Source organism: Pseudorca crassidens, chromosome 10 (genome assembly GCF_039906515.1).
Source record: "Pseudorca crassidens isolate mPseCra1 chromosome 10, mPseCra1.hap1, whole genome shotgun sequence".
In the NCBI taxonomy this organism is placed as follows: Eukaryota; Metazoa; Chordata; class Mammalia; order Artiodactyla; family Delphinidae; genus Pseudorca; species Pseudorca crassidens.
This window is the reverse complement of record NC_090305.1, coordinates 52,961,802-52,980,089: the sequence shown is the minus strand read 5'-3', so window position 1 is coordinate 52,980,089 and position 18,288 is coordinate 52,961,802. Positions and strand designations below refer to the sequence as shown.

At 39.7% G+C, this 18,288-nt stretch overlaps 1 protein-coding gene across 3 annotated transcripts in view; it reads left to right on the top strand.

The window, feature by feature from the left end:
* GADL1 (glutamate decarboxylase like 1) overlaps positions 1-18,288 on the top strand; it is a 261,431-nt gene that overhangs the window by 132,266 nt on the left and 110,877 nt on the right. For all 3 annotated transcript variants that reach the window (XM_067753583.1, XM_067753582.1, XM_067753584.1), the window contains 3 exons: positions 4,030-4,146; positions 9,773-9,837; positions 10,111-10,192. In XM_067753583.1, the coding sequence (XP_067609684.1) occupies positions 4,030-4,146; positions 9,773-9,837; positions 10,111-10,192 (264 nt within the window). The remainder of the gene's footprint in view (positions 1-4,029; positions 4,147-9,772; positions 9,838-10,110; positions 10,193-18,288) is intronic.

Sequence of the window (18,288 nt, the reverse complement as noted above, 5' to 3'; positions counted from 1 at the left end):
CAGCCCCCATGCCAGTGGAGCTTCAGACCGTTCTCCCACCACTTTCCAATAGACCGCAACAACGTGGGGTGTGACTGCTGAAAAATTAAAAGCCCAGCTTTTGAGCTGGGATATAAGTTTATCTCTCCTCAGAGGGCTTCACACTTTAGGAAAGATGGGTTCTTTAATTTTTATTTTTTAAGATTTAGTATTATATTTCTTTTCTGTCACTCTTCATATTTTTAAAAATTTTTCATGAAATTCAACTTGTCTGGAGCATGCTAGATCACTGTATTTGGTGTGAAATTCTGTACTTAAAAGTTCTGCCTTTATTGCACATGTATTGGCTTCTGGTGTGTGTCCTTAGCACGATATTTTTTAAAACATTTCATTGACAAGTGGATTTGATAGTTGTCTGGTGGTACAGGTTATCAGATTTCTTTATCTCTTGGGTAAAATTCTATATTGCAACCTGTTTATTCTGCTGTGAACTACAGATATCACCTTCTAGTTTTATCTATTTTTTAAAATCTAGTTTTATCTTTTTCTACAGAAGTTCCTATCAAAAAGAACTTTATGTTATTAATGCTTGTTGGTGGGGAACACCCACCAACACCCCTTCCTCCTTCCTTCCTTCCCTTCCTCTCTTTCTCTTTCCTTCCTTCCTCCCTCCCTCCCTCCCTCCTTTCTTTCTTTCTTTCTTTCTTTCAATTTTAAACTTTTCATTATGGAAAGTTGTAAATATATGTAAAACTAATATAATGAGATTCCATATACCAGTCATGCAACTTTCACAATCATTAGCTTATGCCCACATCCCCTCCCAGTACCTCTAGATCAGTTTGAAGTGTATCCTACACATTATGTCATTTGATCTATAAATAGTTCAGTATATCTGTAAAAGATATGCACTCTCTCTTTCAAAAAAGCCCATAACACAATTATAAGCAAGAATAAGTTCTTAATATTATCCAGTATTCACTCTGATTAAACTTTCTTCCATTGCCTTTTTAAAAAAATAGCTGGTGGTCTGAATAAGGAGTCATACAAAGTCCATGTGTGGCATTTGGTTGATTTATCACATAAATCTTTTCTAACCTACAGTCTCCCCTCCTTTTTTCCCCTGCAACTGATCTGTTGGAGAAACCAAGTCCTTTGCCCTGTAGAGTTTTCACATTATGGATTTTGTTGATTCCATCAAGAATTTGAGACTCTAAGCGCTCCCCTCCCCTGTACCTCCCCATCTGTTTTCTATATTTCCTGTAATTTGGCTGTTAGATACTGAGACTTGGGAAGATTCAGGTTGGAATTTTTACCAGGACGACTTCATGTGTGGCATTTTGCCTTTCAATCAGGAGATGTCTTGGACCTCCTTTTGTTATCGGTCCATCTGTCACAGAACTCTGCATCAGCCTCTCACCTCATGGATTTTGCTGCCATTTGTCATCATTGTCTAGACCCGTTATTTCATTAGTGATATTCTAATTCATTCTCTCATTCCTTCTTCATTTAGTGGCAGGCCTACTACCCTAAACATTTTTGTTTCTTCATCCGTATTTGGTTTCCCTAAGGAAACAGTTTGGACAAGCAAGACAGAACCAATATTTTATTCTTTTCCCTTATTTACCAATTTTCAGAATAGTGAGTAAGTTGCCAGGCATCCTGCAAGCTAGCCAAACCTTTTTTTCTTTTTAAAGTATCATGAAGAACTCATCTTCTAACATATTGGATGGATTTTACTCCACGGCAGTCATTATTATTTTCATTGTTCAAATTTCTGTTTGTTTTGACAATGAAAGTCCATGAAAGTGACATATCCTGAAGTTGAGAACTTGAAAGGGAAGTTTTTAAAAAGTAAAAATTGCTTTAGGCACATTTGAAAGTAGGGCAACAGGGTTAGTGTTGGCATGCCTCCTCAGTTTTCTCTCAAGTCAGTTAAAACTTGAGCTTGGATTCACTAAGGACAAATCTTGCATCCATTCTGACATTTTAATACCTGATGACTAGTTTCTTTTTCTCAGTAGCTTCAGACCTACTTTTTGTTGTTGTTTGTTTCAAGTTTTTAACTCATATTGTTACAGAGGTAGGAAATAGTTATCAACTTTTTTTTTTTGCTGCTGGGGTTCAATTCCCTGGCCAACCACGATCCATTAAAAATCTGTTGAGCAGTGACCTTTACCTTGATGCCATTACAAAGATGGTAAAAACCACAGAAGCATCAGAAGTTCTAAAGTGCTTATAAAAAGATAAAACTAGTATAAACACTGAATAATTGGAAGTATTTTTGTGTATGAGTATTTGAAATGACAAACTTTCTTAGAGAATACAACTCATCGGCAACACACAGTCAATACTGTTTCCACTGACTTTTCTCATTAACAGTGTGAGATATGAGAAAGGGAAAAAAAAACCTGGAAGGTTAAATCCAGATTATGAAAGTTGAATTTCTGGGACTTATATTTGTAGCTAGATTAAACAGGTGAGGAAAACTCATTAATGGTCTGTAATAGCTAGCATAGATATTGTCTCACAATTGTCAGGATGTCATAGACTTTATAAGGAAAGCTCAACCATTAAAGACACCTTCAGTGGTTTTAGTAAATTACTTTTTCTATTGCTTTTACTGATGGATGTAAATCTGGTCACATTTCATTTAGGTCATGGGCATGATAAAGACATAATCTGTTGGTAGTTGATTACAGGGAAGAAGTCCCAAAGCCTATGGTCCCAGGGGCTCTGTCACCTACTGGCCGTGCTCTAGGAGGCATGGTGGACTGTAGTCCATGTGTCACAGCTGTCTCCCCACGTGGCAGATGTTTCCATTGTGTACCATCACTTTGATTCCTGTGCATCTCAGCCTAGAGATGTGGACCAAGCGTCCTTGCTCTGCCCCGCTTTCCATCGAGAAATAACTTCTTTCTGTCAAAGGTCAGCTAAATTGGAATGAATCTGGTTCAAGCTGAACACCCCTGACATTAAATTATTTTACAAGAACAAGTGTATTTCACGATAAAACTGAGGGAAAAATGACTCCATCCTAAAATGACTTTGACTCTTTCTCTGCAAGTAAGTATTCTTGTCACTGACTTCTTGTGCTCTAGAATCAGGATTCTACTTGCTCTCCTGATCACCACCTTTGTCTGCAAATTTTCCCCTCATGGCACTTCCAAAGAGAGCAACACACCTCTGCCAACATGTTGGGATGGATCTATCTGGAAACAACCTCGTGTACTGTCTTCTACATGGCTGCCACAAAATCCCTCATGGGACCAGGGTGCCTGGCTCGCTCGGCTGGAATTACCATTCATCTCTGCACTTGTTCCCACATTCTCCCTTTCCTCCCATTTCTCACGGGTACCTGCTCTCTCCGCAAGACGCAGCCATGGACTGGATGAGGAGGGAAAATTACAGCAGAAAGACGCAGGTTCTCTTTTCCAGCACATTCTAATGACTTTCTCCGTGGCAGCACCCGTTTGGGGGAGTGTATCCCAATGAGGTTACCATATCCCCTCTGACGCCAAATTTATACCTGATTACATCCCTTGCCTTGTAGCTGCTCTTACTTTACCAGGTGACAAGCAGACAGGCTGCATGGTCTGCTCCTGGAGCTGGCTGTTTGTCTTCCAGTCCCGTTCCTTCTTATTTTGGAGGTGTTAGGGAGGCCCCGATGAGTCTCCCTGGGAAGGAGTTAGGAGTCACACAGGATGCCAGTTTGCTGTGGAGGTTGAGTTTATTCACTTCTATCCAGAAAAGCTAGAGAACAGAAAAGACTAATAAAGAAAATGAGAGTAAAGAGAATAAGGATGCATGTGGAGTTGGGACAAAGGATACTATTGTCATGGCATTTTCTGTTTCTTTAGCCTATTTATGGTGACTAGAGGCCATGTGATGGAGAAGTGTAAACAACACTCACTCAATGAATGTTTATCTCCAAAGAAACCAGATAAATGTCTGGGTGTATAACCCTTGTGTTTACCAACCTACTGCAGCACAGATTTAATGGTGACGATGATGATTCTTATAATTCTCACGTGTGGGTCCTTCTCACAGGGTGCAGCTCCATTCCTTGTCTGTGCCACATCTGGTACCACCGTACTGGGGGCCTTCGATCCTCTGGATGAGATAGCGGACGTCTGCGAGAGGCATGGCCTCTGGCTCCACGTGGATGTAAGTTCATCTGGGTGTGCATATCTGTTAAACTTTCTAGCCTTTTTGCAGCTTTGGTGGGAAGTTTTTCGTATTCCCAGTAACTAAATGTGAGGTCCCCAGCTAGTTGTATTTAAATGTATATTTCTAATTAGGGGAAATAAATGTGTTGTTTCCTGTTAGGTAATAAAGAAGAAGATCCTGCATTGATGCGCATTTTGTCTTAGTTTTCCAGATTTCCTCTTCTGTCCTGAATCATTTCTTTGGTCCCTTGGATCTACTGTCACTGAGGCAACACTGTGTGGGGGACACATTTCCTACTGTGCAGTCGAGAGGCTGGTTTTGGATTCGAATCTGCCTCCTCTTCATTGTGACCCCAGCTGTTTGGGTTTTGGTTTCATCTGTAAAGAGGGAAATGACTGACGTGGTCAATAAAGGATCTTCTAGCTCTAACATTCTGTGCTTCCAGTCAGCTGGAAAATGCAAAAGGCTGCATGACTTCATTGCATGCCATAATTAAAACAGGTTTTATCTGGATCTATCATAGATAACTATTGGAGAGGGATTGAGATAACTTATATTCTTCACAATTTTCTAACTTAAAGGGTTGGCCTTTTTTTTTTCTAATTAGTTTTGGAGGTCCTAGGGTTGTTCATAATAATTGTTGTCCTAAATTAAAAGTAACTCTTAACAATTCTACTTATTTAAGGTTAAAAAGTTGAATTCAGCCAGTTATGAATGCTTGTTGAGCATTTTGGTTTTCTTTGTGTGTGTGTGAAAATAGCAGTTAATTAGTTTGATTCAACCCAGTAGAAGGAACTGTTGAACCTGCAGTTGAGAGGAACTTTCCTCCAGTAAGTGAGTGGTTTTGTGTCCTCCTTATCAGAAAAAGAAAGGACAATTTTTTTGACTTACTGAACATTAGGTAACTGAGCATTTCTTTGGGGGATATGCCTGCACATAATTTTATAGTTTGGATGATTTTATGCTTTCAAGGTAAAGTTTCTATGATATAATATCAAAAGAATTTTTCAGCAACTCAAAGCTTTCATTAAATGTATGCTAATATTTGGTAAAAGCAGAAGTAGTAATATAAAGCTCACTAGAGTTATAGGCTTGATTAGTAAGCCAATGGCAATACATCAGGTAGATTATTTGTGACTTCTTTAAGTGGGATTATAGTATCTGTATCTGTTCACATTTCAACTTATATCTTATTGATTTTTATAGACTTAGAAGCATAATAATACAGTATGTCCTGAAAGATAATATGAAGTGAGTACTTTTGTGACTGTGGAAATAGGGGCAAAATCAAATATATGAGCAGTTATACTTAAAAATTCTACTCTCATAAAAGAAACATCAAATATAGATTATATGGTTTATGTAAAACAGAGTAACTACAGCAGTTTCCAAATTGGGAATGATATTAAGAGATTTATGGGGCTTAGAAAGAATTGTGATTTGTAAGATGTGAATGAAAACCTCTCTAGATTTTCTAAAAATCAAAGGTTGAATTTTTGAAGAAAACACTTTTATAAGGGAATATTTAAGCCACGCAAACTGTTCTATTTGCATATAATAAGCTTCAAGTTGAATGTCTGTAGTATTAGATTAAATTTGACAACTGTTTATATGACTTATTAAAGAAATTAGCTCTAACATTGAGACAGTACTCACTCATCCTCTAATATTGCAGACATCATTCTGTTGATAAAATTTTATGCAGAAGCATATAACTTCTCTTGAAGAAACTTCATATACCAAGGGTAGTTTATTAATTTTACAGGTAAAAATTAGTAAAATTACAGTGATTACTTTGGCCTGTTCGAATTTTTTTGGCTGCATTGGGTCTTCATTGCTGCACACTGGCTTTCTCTAGTTGCAGTGGGCGGGGGCTACTCTTCCTTGTGGTGTGCAGGCTTCTCATTGCAGTGGCTTCTCTTGCCACGGAGCACGGGCCCTAGACGCATGGGCTTCAGTAGTTGTGGCACGCAGGCTCAGTAGTTGTGGTGCATGGGCTTAGTTGCTCCACGGCATGTGGGATCTTCCCGGACCAGGGCTCGAACCCGTCTCCCCTACATTGGCAGGCGGATTCTTAACCACTGTGCCACCAGGGAAGTCCTGAAATTTTCTAAAGGGTATTTTAAAGATCCTTTAAAATATTAAAAACTGGCATTTACTTGATTTCTTTTTAAAAATGTAATTAGAATTGCTTGGTCTTCTGCGTTTTCCATAAAACCAGGTTGCCCGGCATATATACCATATCTTATTATTTCTAAGATACACATATTTTGTTTACATTTTTAATATACCTAATTGGTATGTTGATGTCATTTTTTTTTCTTTCTTAGCAATCCACAAAAAAATGGTACTCTTACCTCCGATAGTGTCTGAAATTTGGTTAATTACAATGTATTTTTGAACAACAGAATAAGAAAAATTTCAGCTGTGTTAGAATATTTTGCCTCCAGGATTATTCTGTATCTGCAAGAGTCAATGTTATCCCAGCCTCTGCCTGAGACCAGGATTTCAGGGCTGGTCCAGCTCTTCTCTGAAGCAGAGGCTGCGGCCACTGCAAAACCTCACCCTCCCAGCAACCCTTCCTACGGTGTCTCACCCACACTCCATCCCAAGTCCCGGGGGAGGTGACAAACACTGTATTTAAAATCATGGGCTTTAGGGGCTGCCATCTCTACATTCCACCCTGCCTCCACTTCCCATTCAAGATTGGCTCTACAATTAAATTATTAACTAATTACTTGAAGAGAAAAACGTAGTAAAATGGTACTCATGGTGTCTGGCTCATAGCTCAATAATGACATCCGTTGGTTCGATGTTGTTGCGAGCTCTGGAGTGAGGGGGTTATGGAGCGAAGCCAATACAAGTAGGGCACTGGCATCAGGCACGTCGTCTTTCCCCTTTCAGCTCTTTTGTGGAATACATTTGTGGATGAGCTGCTTCTAACTCTGCCTACCACCCTGTAAACCAGTAAACTAATGCCTTGAAAGAGTTCATGTGATTTTAAAACTTCAATCCAGCTCACTAAGATTGGCAGAATGTTGTCTACTTTTTGAGGAGGAAGAAGAGGCAGAGGCCAGTGCAGGAGGCACCAGTGAGGGCAGGTGTGTGAGTGGGCAGGTGGAAAGGGTGAGAGTGAATGGGCGTGGCTGAGCTTTACTGATTAATCCTTCCCCTAGTTGCCCCTGGTAGGTTCTTAATGCGGTTGGGGGTTAAAAAGATTGAGAAAAGCAGGCAACTTGGAGTTTAGGGATATAAGAGAAGTAAAAGAACCTAATACGTAAGTCATCTTCATGTTCCTGAGGGTCAAGTTCTCAAACCCCAGGTCTGGGGAGCCTCAGTTAGCAGGTTCAGATCACGTTTTCCCAGAGGCTGAGGGCAGCTGCCTCCATAGCTCAGCTTTGGTCACACATGGTCCATCATGAACTCTGGTGGGACGGAGAGGGCAGCAGCAAGGGGAGTTGACTGACAATCCTGACCATCAGTCCTTTATCTGGGCATCTTTGGAACTCGCCTGCACACCACCTTCGGCCCACAAACCTTTGGGAACCCTATGGGGTCACTGGAGAGTCTAGTCCCTGGAAACAGGGCTGGGACTAAGGTGAGGCAAGTGAGGTTCCTAGGGTTCATTGGACAGGTAGGTGTTATGAGCAAAGGAGAGGAGAGCTGAGAATAAGGAAAGGAAAAGAAATCCCATTGTCAGTAAGTCTGGAGGGGAGGGAGGAAGAATCAATGTGAGAAATAAGAAAGGCAGTTTGGTATTTGAAAATTTAAGGAGGCATTCACGCCCAGGGCCATGCAAGAGTCCAACTCTGCGAGTGAGCTGAAGGGTGCACCCTGGGTGACTCGCTCACTGGCCCCTGGGCACAGCCCTGAATGAGAGAGCTGTTCTTAAGGCCACTCTTTACTGTCCACCATTGGGCTCAGCTTTTTAATACTCTGAGGATCGTGGAGACCTCTCACTTACTTCCTCCTTCACATCCATGGTGCACACAATCTTGCCATTTCTTTCTGCATGATATTGGGCTCTTCCTTACCTTTCTTTTGGAGTTATTATTTCAGTGTTTTATTTACTGTTGTATTTCTAGCACTTATCTCAGTGTCAGTCTATTTAGATATGTAATAAATATTTCTTGAATTAAATTATTATACTCACTATAGTCATATTAGAATGCTCAAGGTCAAAGTTTGGGGCATAAAGTTTTTAGAAAGATCTTTTTTTAAAATTGCAATATAGTTGATTTACAATGTTGTGTTAGTTTCAGGTGTACAGCAAAGTGATTCAGTTATACATACATATTATATATATATATTCTTTTCAGATTCTTTTCCATTATAAGTTATTACAAAATATTGAGTATAGTTTCCTGTGCTATACAGTAGGTCCTTGTCGCTTACTTGTTTTATATATAGTAGTGTGTATCTGCTAATCTCAACATCCTAATTTAGCCTTCCCCTCCTTTCCCCTTTGGTGACCATAAGTTTGTCTTCTATATCTGTGAGTCTATTTCTGTTTTGTTATGTAAGTTCATTTGTATCATCTTTTTTCCAATTCCACATATTAAGTGGTATCATATGATATTTGTCTTTGTCTGACTTACTTCACTTAGTATAATCATCTCTAGGTCCATCCATGTTGCTGCAAATGGCATTATTTCATTCTTTTTTATGGCTGAGTAATATTCCATTGTAGTGTGTTGGCCAAAAAGTTCGAACTTTTTGGCCAACCCAATATATATGAACCACATCTTCTTTATCCATTCATCTGTCGATGGATATTTAGGTTTCTTCCATGTCTTGGCTGTTGTAAATAGCTCTGCAATGAACGTTGGGGTACATGTTCATTGGGGTTGCCTTTTAAAATTCTGCTAGGCAACTCGCCTCCTACCTCAATTCTCCATGCTGAGTTCTACCATCGGGCCAATTGGTCACCTTCCCTAAGATATGATGTTAGTGTAAAAAAAGAATGGACTTTTGTCTCTCAGACCTGATTTTTATTACCTATGAGACCTTGGAAATTTTATAACCTCCAAACCTTAGTTTTTCTATTAAAAAATTGACATGATGATAACTCTGTTCTCAGTACAATGTTGTGCAGTTTAAATAACCATGGAGAGCTTTCAACATCTCCCATGCTGGTCCCCTCATATTCCCTCACAACAAGTCTGCTCGATTTCAAGTACCAAACTGACTTTCTTATTTCTCACATTGATTCTTCCTCCCTCTCCTCCAGACTTATTGACTCTGGGATTTCCTTTCCTGAAGCCATGTCTCATGATCAGCACTTGTACATCGTGTATGGTAGAATGTCAACACTGAAGGGCTATTGTCTATTTTAGATTCTAAGATTTGAGAGGATATGGACTGTGTCTTTTACACTTCTCTTTGTCCACAGGCAACTCAATGAGTACTACACCAATTTCCTTATAGTGTGGGAATTTAACTCCTAAGCGTCAGTGGGGGACCATCTATTGTGATGAGGTTCTGATCGCCTGGGTAGAGCCAGTGATCAAAATTTCCTAGAGTCCACGTTGGTTAACATCGACTTAAAGCATCAAATAACAACTGGCTGGTAAACAAGTACCATTGAAATAACATCATTTTGGTTATATAAATATCTCAACAGGCTTCCTGGGGTGGCTCAGCCTTGATGTCAAGGAAGCACCGCAAGCTTCTGCACGGCATCCACAGGTAAATGTAGTTTCCCCAGTCACAGTGCCTTTTATTTAGGCTAGGGACTCTCTTTGGCCTTTGCCCAATTAAGTGACATTTTGAAAACAGGCAAAAAACTAAGGAATTGTTTTGGTTTAAAAAAATCCCAAACCCCTTAAACCGCTCACACAAGGAATCCTTTGGAGCACTAACTTGGACGTGAATACTGAATGCACCAGCATTCTTCCCACCAGTAGAAACTAATTGAGTCTCCCCTCCCTACCCTGTTTTTTTCTTTGTTTAACATAACAGGGCTGATTCTGTGGCATGGAATCCACACAAGATGCTGATGGCTGGGATTCAGTGCTGTGCTTTCCTTGTAAAAGACAAATCTGTGAGTTTTCCTCTTATGGCCTTCATCAGGCATGGAGGGGGGCAGATTACCATATTTTCAGAGGACCCATTTTTGCTTGTATTTTATACCTTGGGCCAGAGGTAGATGACGGTCTTTGGTAAATGTTGATGGAATCGAAAGGAAAGTTGAATAGACCCAGGTAAAAGAAACAAGTGCTTCTGCTCAGGTAATGTTGTGTATTTGATTTAGGTATTATATAATCTTACTACTTACAGCAAAATGGTCTCTCTCGCCCTCATTTGGATTGTATTTTTAAACTCAGTTTTAAACATTGCCAAGATATTTTTTCCCCTTGATTAAGTCCGGGATTTAAGTTATCTTGAAACTTCTCCTCCCTGAGAAAGGAGAGCAGATGTGTGTCATACGTTAAATTGAATGCTTAATATGCTTAGCTGGGGCTTAACAGCCCCTTTATATGGGAAGATGTTGGTTCAGGGCTGATCATCAAACCCTGATTTATTAGGGGATTGCCTCTCTCAAGTGGTTGGTACTTAGCTTCTGTTGGAACACTGGGGAGAGCTGGAAACTAGTCTGGATTGCTGTGAGGCAAGCAGGCTGCAGTTCCTCTTGGTTAGAGGTAGAAACCCTATGCTTTCTCTGGGTTAAATAAGGATCCTTGTGGGACGTGGCCCAGGCTGGGAAGTGCCACTTCATTCTTAGAAATGCCTCCTCAAGATCTGTGTGCAGCATGTGGGTGATCTTTCTCAGCCATCTGTTTACATTTTTTTCTTAGGGGACTCCCTTTGCCAATGCTAAAGTGATTTTCTCTTTTTAAGGAATTTTATTTCAAATGACAACCATATTTAAAACCTGAAATCTAGTCTCGTATGTGTGGATGGTTACAACTTTCTTTAAAAAAATTTTGTGATATTTACATGTTGATGCCTTTTGTGTTTTGAGATGACCAAACAGGATGTCCGTCAGAAACTATGAACAGATTCTGCATCTGTAGATAGAGAGACTCTTGGAAATAGGAATCTATTCCTTCATGTTTTATTAGGTAGGCTACTATGGACTGCATTCAATGCCATTTAACTTCTATTCATCTAAGTTTTTCAATAGTAGAGTGACAGCATGTTATGACTGAAAGGTGGTTAAAGATTACTATATCATTTATGAATCAAAGAACATATTCAACTTGCCCACAGTTACATATATAGGACATGAAAGAGTTAGGAGTAAACCCAGCTTTTCCTGTGGTCTAGATATAAGAACAAAAACATGCCAAGCATCCTTTATGTGCCAGACATTTTACATCTGCTTTCTCCCTAATCGGATAATCTGAATGACATCTTTATCTGTTAGTGTGATGCTCTCAGGAGTGGAAAATTTAGACCCCAAATTTTATGACTATTCTTTTAAATAACTTTCTAGCTTTTATAAATTTTTCTTGTTGAATGATATTTGGAGTGATTTAGCTAAGAATTGATTTACATTCATGTCCTTGAGGCAATTTAAAATTTTCTGGATCATCTAACGCTATATAACAGTGGTTAAAATAATTTTTTTGAAGAATTCTTTCCTGGATCTCAATGCAAACTATAGCACCCATGTCTACTCACATGGCAGGAATTAACAGATTAGGAAAATTGCATTCATGGTGCAAAGAATGGAGCACTTTCAAAAGTTGCCTTTTTTTTTTTTTTTTTTTTTTGGTTACGTGGGCCTCTCACTGTTGTGGGCCTTTTTTTTATGAAAGACTGTTTTCAAATTACCTGGAATGCAGAATTGAACCGTGAGGTATGAGATATGATCATCGGCTTAAGTTCTGTGTAGGCAGTTTTCTGTCCCTTTTGTACCTATTTTCTGCCTCTGTTGTTTTCTTTCGTACTTTTATTCATTCTACCACTGCCAACTGACTCCTACATAGGCTGGGCGCAGTACTGATGCTGGGCTTAGAAACAGACACGTTCCCCGTAGTCAAAGAGCTTATAATCTCACGGAGGAGACAGTGAACAAAGTGTGCATATTGAATTGTTTGATTACTATTTTGGTAAGTGCTCTGAAGACCGTGTTGAACACTGTTGATTATATATTCACCAGCCGTCCTGACTTACTTCCTTCTCTTTCCTGATGCTCATCTAACGAGCCCCCCCCTTGCAGCTAAGAGTCACTATATGACACAAATATGGCCACTATGATGAGGGAGAAATGTGAAACAAAGGTTTTAGTTTCTGGTAGAGGTGCTATACCCAAGAGGAGAGCTTTCTGCTCCCTTTTCTACCATGAATGCAGAACCATTGTTGTGTCAGACCATGATATAGGGAGCTCTGACAGCCACTTTGTAGCCATAAGGCAATGACCCTAAATTAAAAAGTGAACATTCACAGAATGGCAGAGCATAGTCTTGGATAAGAGTTTTGAAATATTGCACTTAGTATGGAAGTGCCCACTTCCAGATTTTTGTGATATGTATGATAAGTGTCTTTATTGCTAAAACTACTTCTACTGGGTAATCTGTTACTTGAAGCCAAATGCACTCTTATCTGAGACAGAGAACAGTGTGTTACTCAGACTACAAAGCAGGGACACCTGAGAAGTTCCAGATGGAAGGGGCAGCATGTGCAAAGTCTTTAAGAAAGGAGGGTCCTTTTTTAAATTTTAGGAACTGAAAGAGGTTCATAGTTGCTGAAGTACAGAGAGTAATGCTAAGACCAGTATGAGATGAGACTAAAAGATTAAGCAGTGGATGGATCATGCAGGGTCTTAGAAACCATTTTAATGATTCGATGTTCAGAACAATGGAAGAATTTTAAAAGCAAGGAATAATCAGAAAAGATTTTCATTTAAGACAATGAATTGAAAGGGGGAAAAAATGGGTACAGGATGAGAAAAGACTTGCAGTATCCAAACAAGATAATGGTAGGGTATGGAAAAAGTGTGATAAAATTCAAGATATATTTTAGCTATCAACTAGACCAGGCTGAATTCCCAGTTATACATGGGACATGAGGAGGAAGCAGGTATCATGGTTGACTCCCTGAGCAGTGATACAGCAACTGAGTGAATGGTCCTGTGTAGGGAGATGGAGATTGCTGAAGGAAGAGAAGATTCCACAGGGAAATGTCTTGATTTAGCATGGGCTATGTTAAATTTGAGACTCCTGTGCAGTATGCAAGTGAAGGTGTCATGTAGGCAGTTGACATATGGATCCAAAGCTAGGAAAAGGGTTCTGGGCTGGAAAAATATATTAGGGGATTGTTGAATGCAGATGATGCTTGAGGTCATAAAGTGGAATGGCTTGCCTTGGGAGGAACTTTGTAGTGAGAAGAGGTTGGAGATCTTAGGCCTGAAAAACTTCAGAGTCTGAGTTTAGAAGAGGAGGAACCAGCAGTGAGAAAGCTGAGTTGGAATGGCCAGGGAGACAGTAGAAGGACCAGGACAGGCTGATGCTAATGAAATAGATAGAAACATATTAGGAGGAGTGTGACTCTGTCTTAGTGTCAAAGCTTGAGTATCACTTCCTTAAGGAGGAGTTTCCTGACTCACCCAAGTAACTGTCATCTCTCCATGATTCCTTCTCAGAGCCCATTCCCTTCCTCTAAAGTGCTCATCACAATTTTTAATTATGATTTCTCATGTATTAATGTTCCCTCCCTTAGAATGTAAGCTGTATATAGATAGGGACCATGTCATTATATTCACCACTGTATCCCGCGTGCCTAGCAAGTACTCACTGAACAAGGAAAAAATAGAAATCCACTGAAAAAATGAATGATTCAGTAAATTTAAAATCCTCAGAAATATCTGATTTCATATCAGCAGTAACTAGGAGTTTCCACTTTCTCCCCTACCCCAAATTATTCCTTCTGAGAGCTCTGAGGTAACAATGATTAAAATGCTAGTTGATGAGCTTTATTGCCTTAGTCCTAACACAAGGCTTGAGTGTGCCTCCAGCAAGCAATTGATGAATAGTGATTTTAATCTGGACTTACTTCTCCAGTTAATGGAAGGGGGTAACTCTAGTTAAAAGAAAGCAAATTACTTAGTGAACATACTTCTGTTAAGGGAAAAACCAGTTCCCTAATTGTACCTTCAAAGCCCCAGCCTTCACAATGCTGACTGACTAGCTGGTGGTGTTTGTTCACATTTTCAATTTCCTGTATCCATAAAGAAGACTGCTTCCAAAACAAAGAGCTGTTGCTCTCCAAGTCATACTGTCACTGACACTCTGCATGATAGGGATAAAAAGAAAATCAGGGATTTAAAAAAATCTGTGATTATAAATAGGTTGACTTCAGATGTAAATGCTGGGACTACATGGTTGCTTTGGATCAAAGACAATTTTGATGCTTTGATCTAAAATAAAAGGCAATACGTCTAAGAATCAGATGCATAGATGGAGAAAAATCTCAGTATTGGCTTTTTGACTTTTAGTGTTTATTGGAAGAACTATTTAGTTAAAAAAAAATCTAACAGATATATGAGAACATGAAAAATGCTAATCAGATGACTTTTTGAGAATAAATAATTCCTCTCTATTTCTACTTATCATCATAATCCAATATTAACTCACAAGGATTTCCTGTTTAACCTAGCAGCTATAGATAATTAAAGGGACATTTTTTTCTTAGAAAAACTATGTAGATACTAAAGATTTTTTTTTATTATGTCCATTTTTATATGTTTATTTCAGAAGTAATTCACCTACATCATAGACCAGAATCAGAAAATTCAGATAAGGAGAAGGATGAAGAAAAAAGTTGCCCTTTACAAATATCTGAAGATGCATATTTTCTTAGGCATATTTATATATTTAAATTTACACATATGTATTTATCTAACATAAAAACATATTTTGATTTTAGCATGCTTTTTCTGTTTCACAAAATTGTGAACATTGCTCCACGTCAATATGCATTGTATACATTTTCCATAGCCGCATGGTGTTCTATCATTTTGATATTTGATAATTAACTAGACTACCTCCTTACCACTGACCAACTAGATTGTTTTGATTTGGGGCTAATAGGGGCTTCCCTGGTGGCGCAGTGGTTGAGAGTCCGCCTGCCAATGCAGGGGACACGGGTTCGTGCCCCGGTCTGGGAAGATCCCACATGCCGCGGAGCGGCTGGGCCCGTGAGCCGTGGCCGCTGAGCCTGTGCGTCCGGAGCCTGTGCTCCACAATGGGAGAGGCCACAGCGGTGAGAAGCCCGCGTACCGCAAAAAAGAAAAACAAAGTACACAAATGATTTGGGGCTAATATAGATGTGGCTGCCACCTTTGAGGCTAAATCTTTGGGCGTATCCTTTATTTTTCCCTTAGAATAAATTCTTAGAAGTCGAAGAGCCATGATCACCTTTCATGATGCTCTTTTATACTTGTTTCCTAATTTCCCTTCTAAAAAATTGCTTGCCTTCTCACTAGCAGAGTGTGTATGTGTGTGTGTGTGTGTGTGTGTGTGTGTGTGTGTGTGTTAGCTTTTGACATAGCAAGGGTTTTTAGCTTTGTTGATTTGACAGGCAAGGCATTTATGCACCCATACTTACAGACATGTAACCATTTTCCTTCTCATTTTATCCAGTGATGTACTGTATCTCCTCCTACTCAGGGATCTTCTTTAGCTGGAGGTATTGACATGCAATTCTGGGCTACCTAGGTTTCAAATGTGAGGCTTTGGAGATAGACTTGGAATTCTTTCCCTTTCATCTTCAGTCTAGAGGAGGCTCAGGATGGTCCCAGTTTTTCTTCTTTTTTTTTTGCGGTACGCGGGCCCCTCACTGTTGTGGCCTCTCCCGTTGCAGAGCACAGGCTCCGGACGCGCAGGCTCAGCGGCCATGGCTTACGGGCCCAGCCGCTCTGCGGCATGTGGGATCTTCCCGGACTGGGGCACGAACCCGTGTCCCCTGCATCATCAGGCGGACTCTCAACCACTGCGCCACCAGGGAAGCCCCCAGTTTTTCTTTTGAAGAAGTAGCAGGGAGAAGAGGAGCAGGGAGTTCATTCAGTATACACTCATTGAAGGTATACTGTGGGCCTGGCACTGCTATGCATGGAGAAAAAATAGAAAAGGAGACTCATACCATCTCCCAGTGTGGTTCCCCAAGAGAAGGCGGGAATTTTTCACTGGGATACGACACCTGAGAAATGTGTTCTCTCTCAGACCCACTTAAATTTCTATCCTGAATGATCATTGACATTGCGAAGGAAAACTATTATATGCCATTAAAAAAATGTGCAAGAAAATAAAAAAGGGAGAGAACATGGCTTATCAGAGAAACTAGGACAAACTATGTCTGCTTTGGTGAGGATTTCTTTTTCAGCTCTCATTTTTCTTCATGGAGTTCCTATGGAAGTGCTGTTAGATGGTTTGAAAATACTGAACAATCTGATCATCAAAAACTTATTTTCTCTCATTCCAGAGAACACTCACACTTCCCCTACACACGTACATTATACATTTCTTTGGAATGACAGCCTCCTAGCTAATGGAACAGAAAAGGGGGAAGGTCAGTGTTTAAAACTGATTAGAAAAAAAGAAGCATTTGACTTGAAGGAGAGACATCAGTCTCCTGGGCTTGAGGCTGCCAAAATTATTCTCCAGATCTTGGAGACTCTTGCCTGAGCTCAGAAAATTCTTCAGCTTTTCAGCAAGGTTGAGAATTTCATGACACTGGCAGAGCTCAACAAATTCGTGGTTGGTAAATAGCCCATTTTCTTTTTAATTGCTGTTTTTTTAAAATTATAATGAAAAAAGTTAATTTTTTCATGAGGCTTTTGGAAATTTGTGCATATATAAAATGCATCACATTTTAAAAACTTCACATGGTATAGTGTCTGCTTTCCTTCCCCATGAGGTAAAGAGTGATAATAATTAATGTTAGAATTGCTTGTGTTCAAAACCCATCATATCTTTCTCCACTGAACAAACCAATAAATTGGGTTTTAGTATTTACTGGGTTCATATTGCAATTGTCATTAATTTTAACAAGGGGATTTGTACTTTGTTTTAGAACCATGCATCATATAGCCTAGTAACTTTGTTTTAGAACCATGCATCATATAGCCTAGTATATTAATTCCTTGGTGAACTGCAGCTCTGAGGGATGTGTTATTGCATGATCATGATTGTACTATGTGATTCCAGTCAATAGTTGCCATCGTGTCATAAATGGGCACAAGTCCCAGCAGAGAACCTATCCCTTGGTTCTTGGAATCATCTATATGGTAGACTGTGAGTTACTGGAGAGCAGAAGGGGTCTATTCATTGCTGTACTCCCACTAACTTAGTACAAAGCCTGACACTCGATTCATGCTCAATAAAAAGGTTTCCTGGAGTGAACTTACTTTGTATCTTTTCCCAATACTATCAAATGGTAATATTTTAAATTTGTTACCTGCAGTAGATCCTTTATCATCACAACCTGATCTCTTTCAAGTCTCAGAGCGTCCCTTCTTGCTAGTTCATAGAGGTTTTTTTTTTTTTGAGGGGGTGTAGAAATTGCTTGTCTTATCCATATGGTTTGAGATGTCCATTATCTCCTTACATCCCATGTCATGTTGGTGATTAGAAAAAGTCTACCCTAAACTGTGCCAACGTTTGGCCTTTTATCTACATGCCTCAGAGACCAATAATAAATCAGTGACTCATGCTTTCCTTTTTGCAGAAACCATATTGTCTTTCCCCTAGAAAGTTATTTTTGTTTCAGTGTCTAATGATGCTGTGCTTTATTGGATACTGGACAAGCGGAAGAGAAGCTTGCTTTTCCAGGGCTCCCGGGACCTCTCTTGACCCCTTCTAATGAACAGAATGACATTCACAATCTGCCAGGGTAACGGTGGTGGCTGTTTGTAATGCTAGATCAAGCATCTTGGCCAACAGTTTTCCAATTTCATCCCTGAGTTCCCTCAAACCTTTGGGTGGCTTCCACCTCGTCCTACTGATTGAGCTACATTTATTTCATCAGTTTGACTTGAATGAGTTGGGGTGCTGCCCGTGGTTGCATTTAATATCATCTGCCTGGTCTATTTCTGGAGAACCCGAAGAATATGGGAATTTCTCTGATATCCTTCCAGGTGAAGAATTCGTTCTTCATAACAGCCATCCTATGTCTATGGGACTGCAACATTTGCTT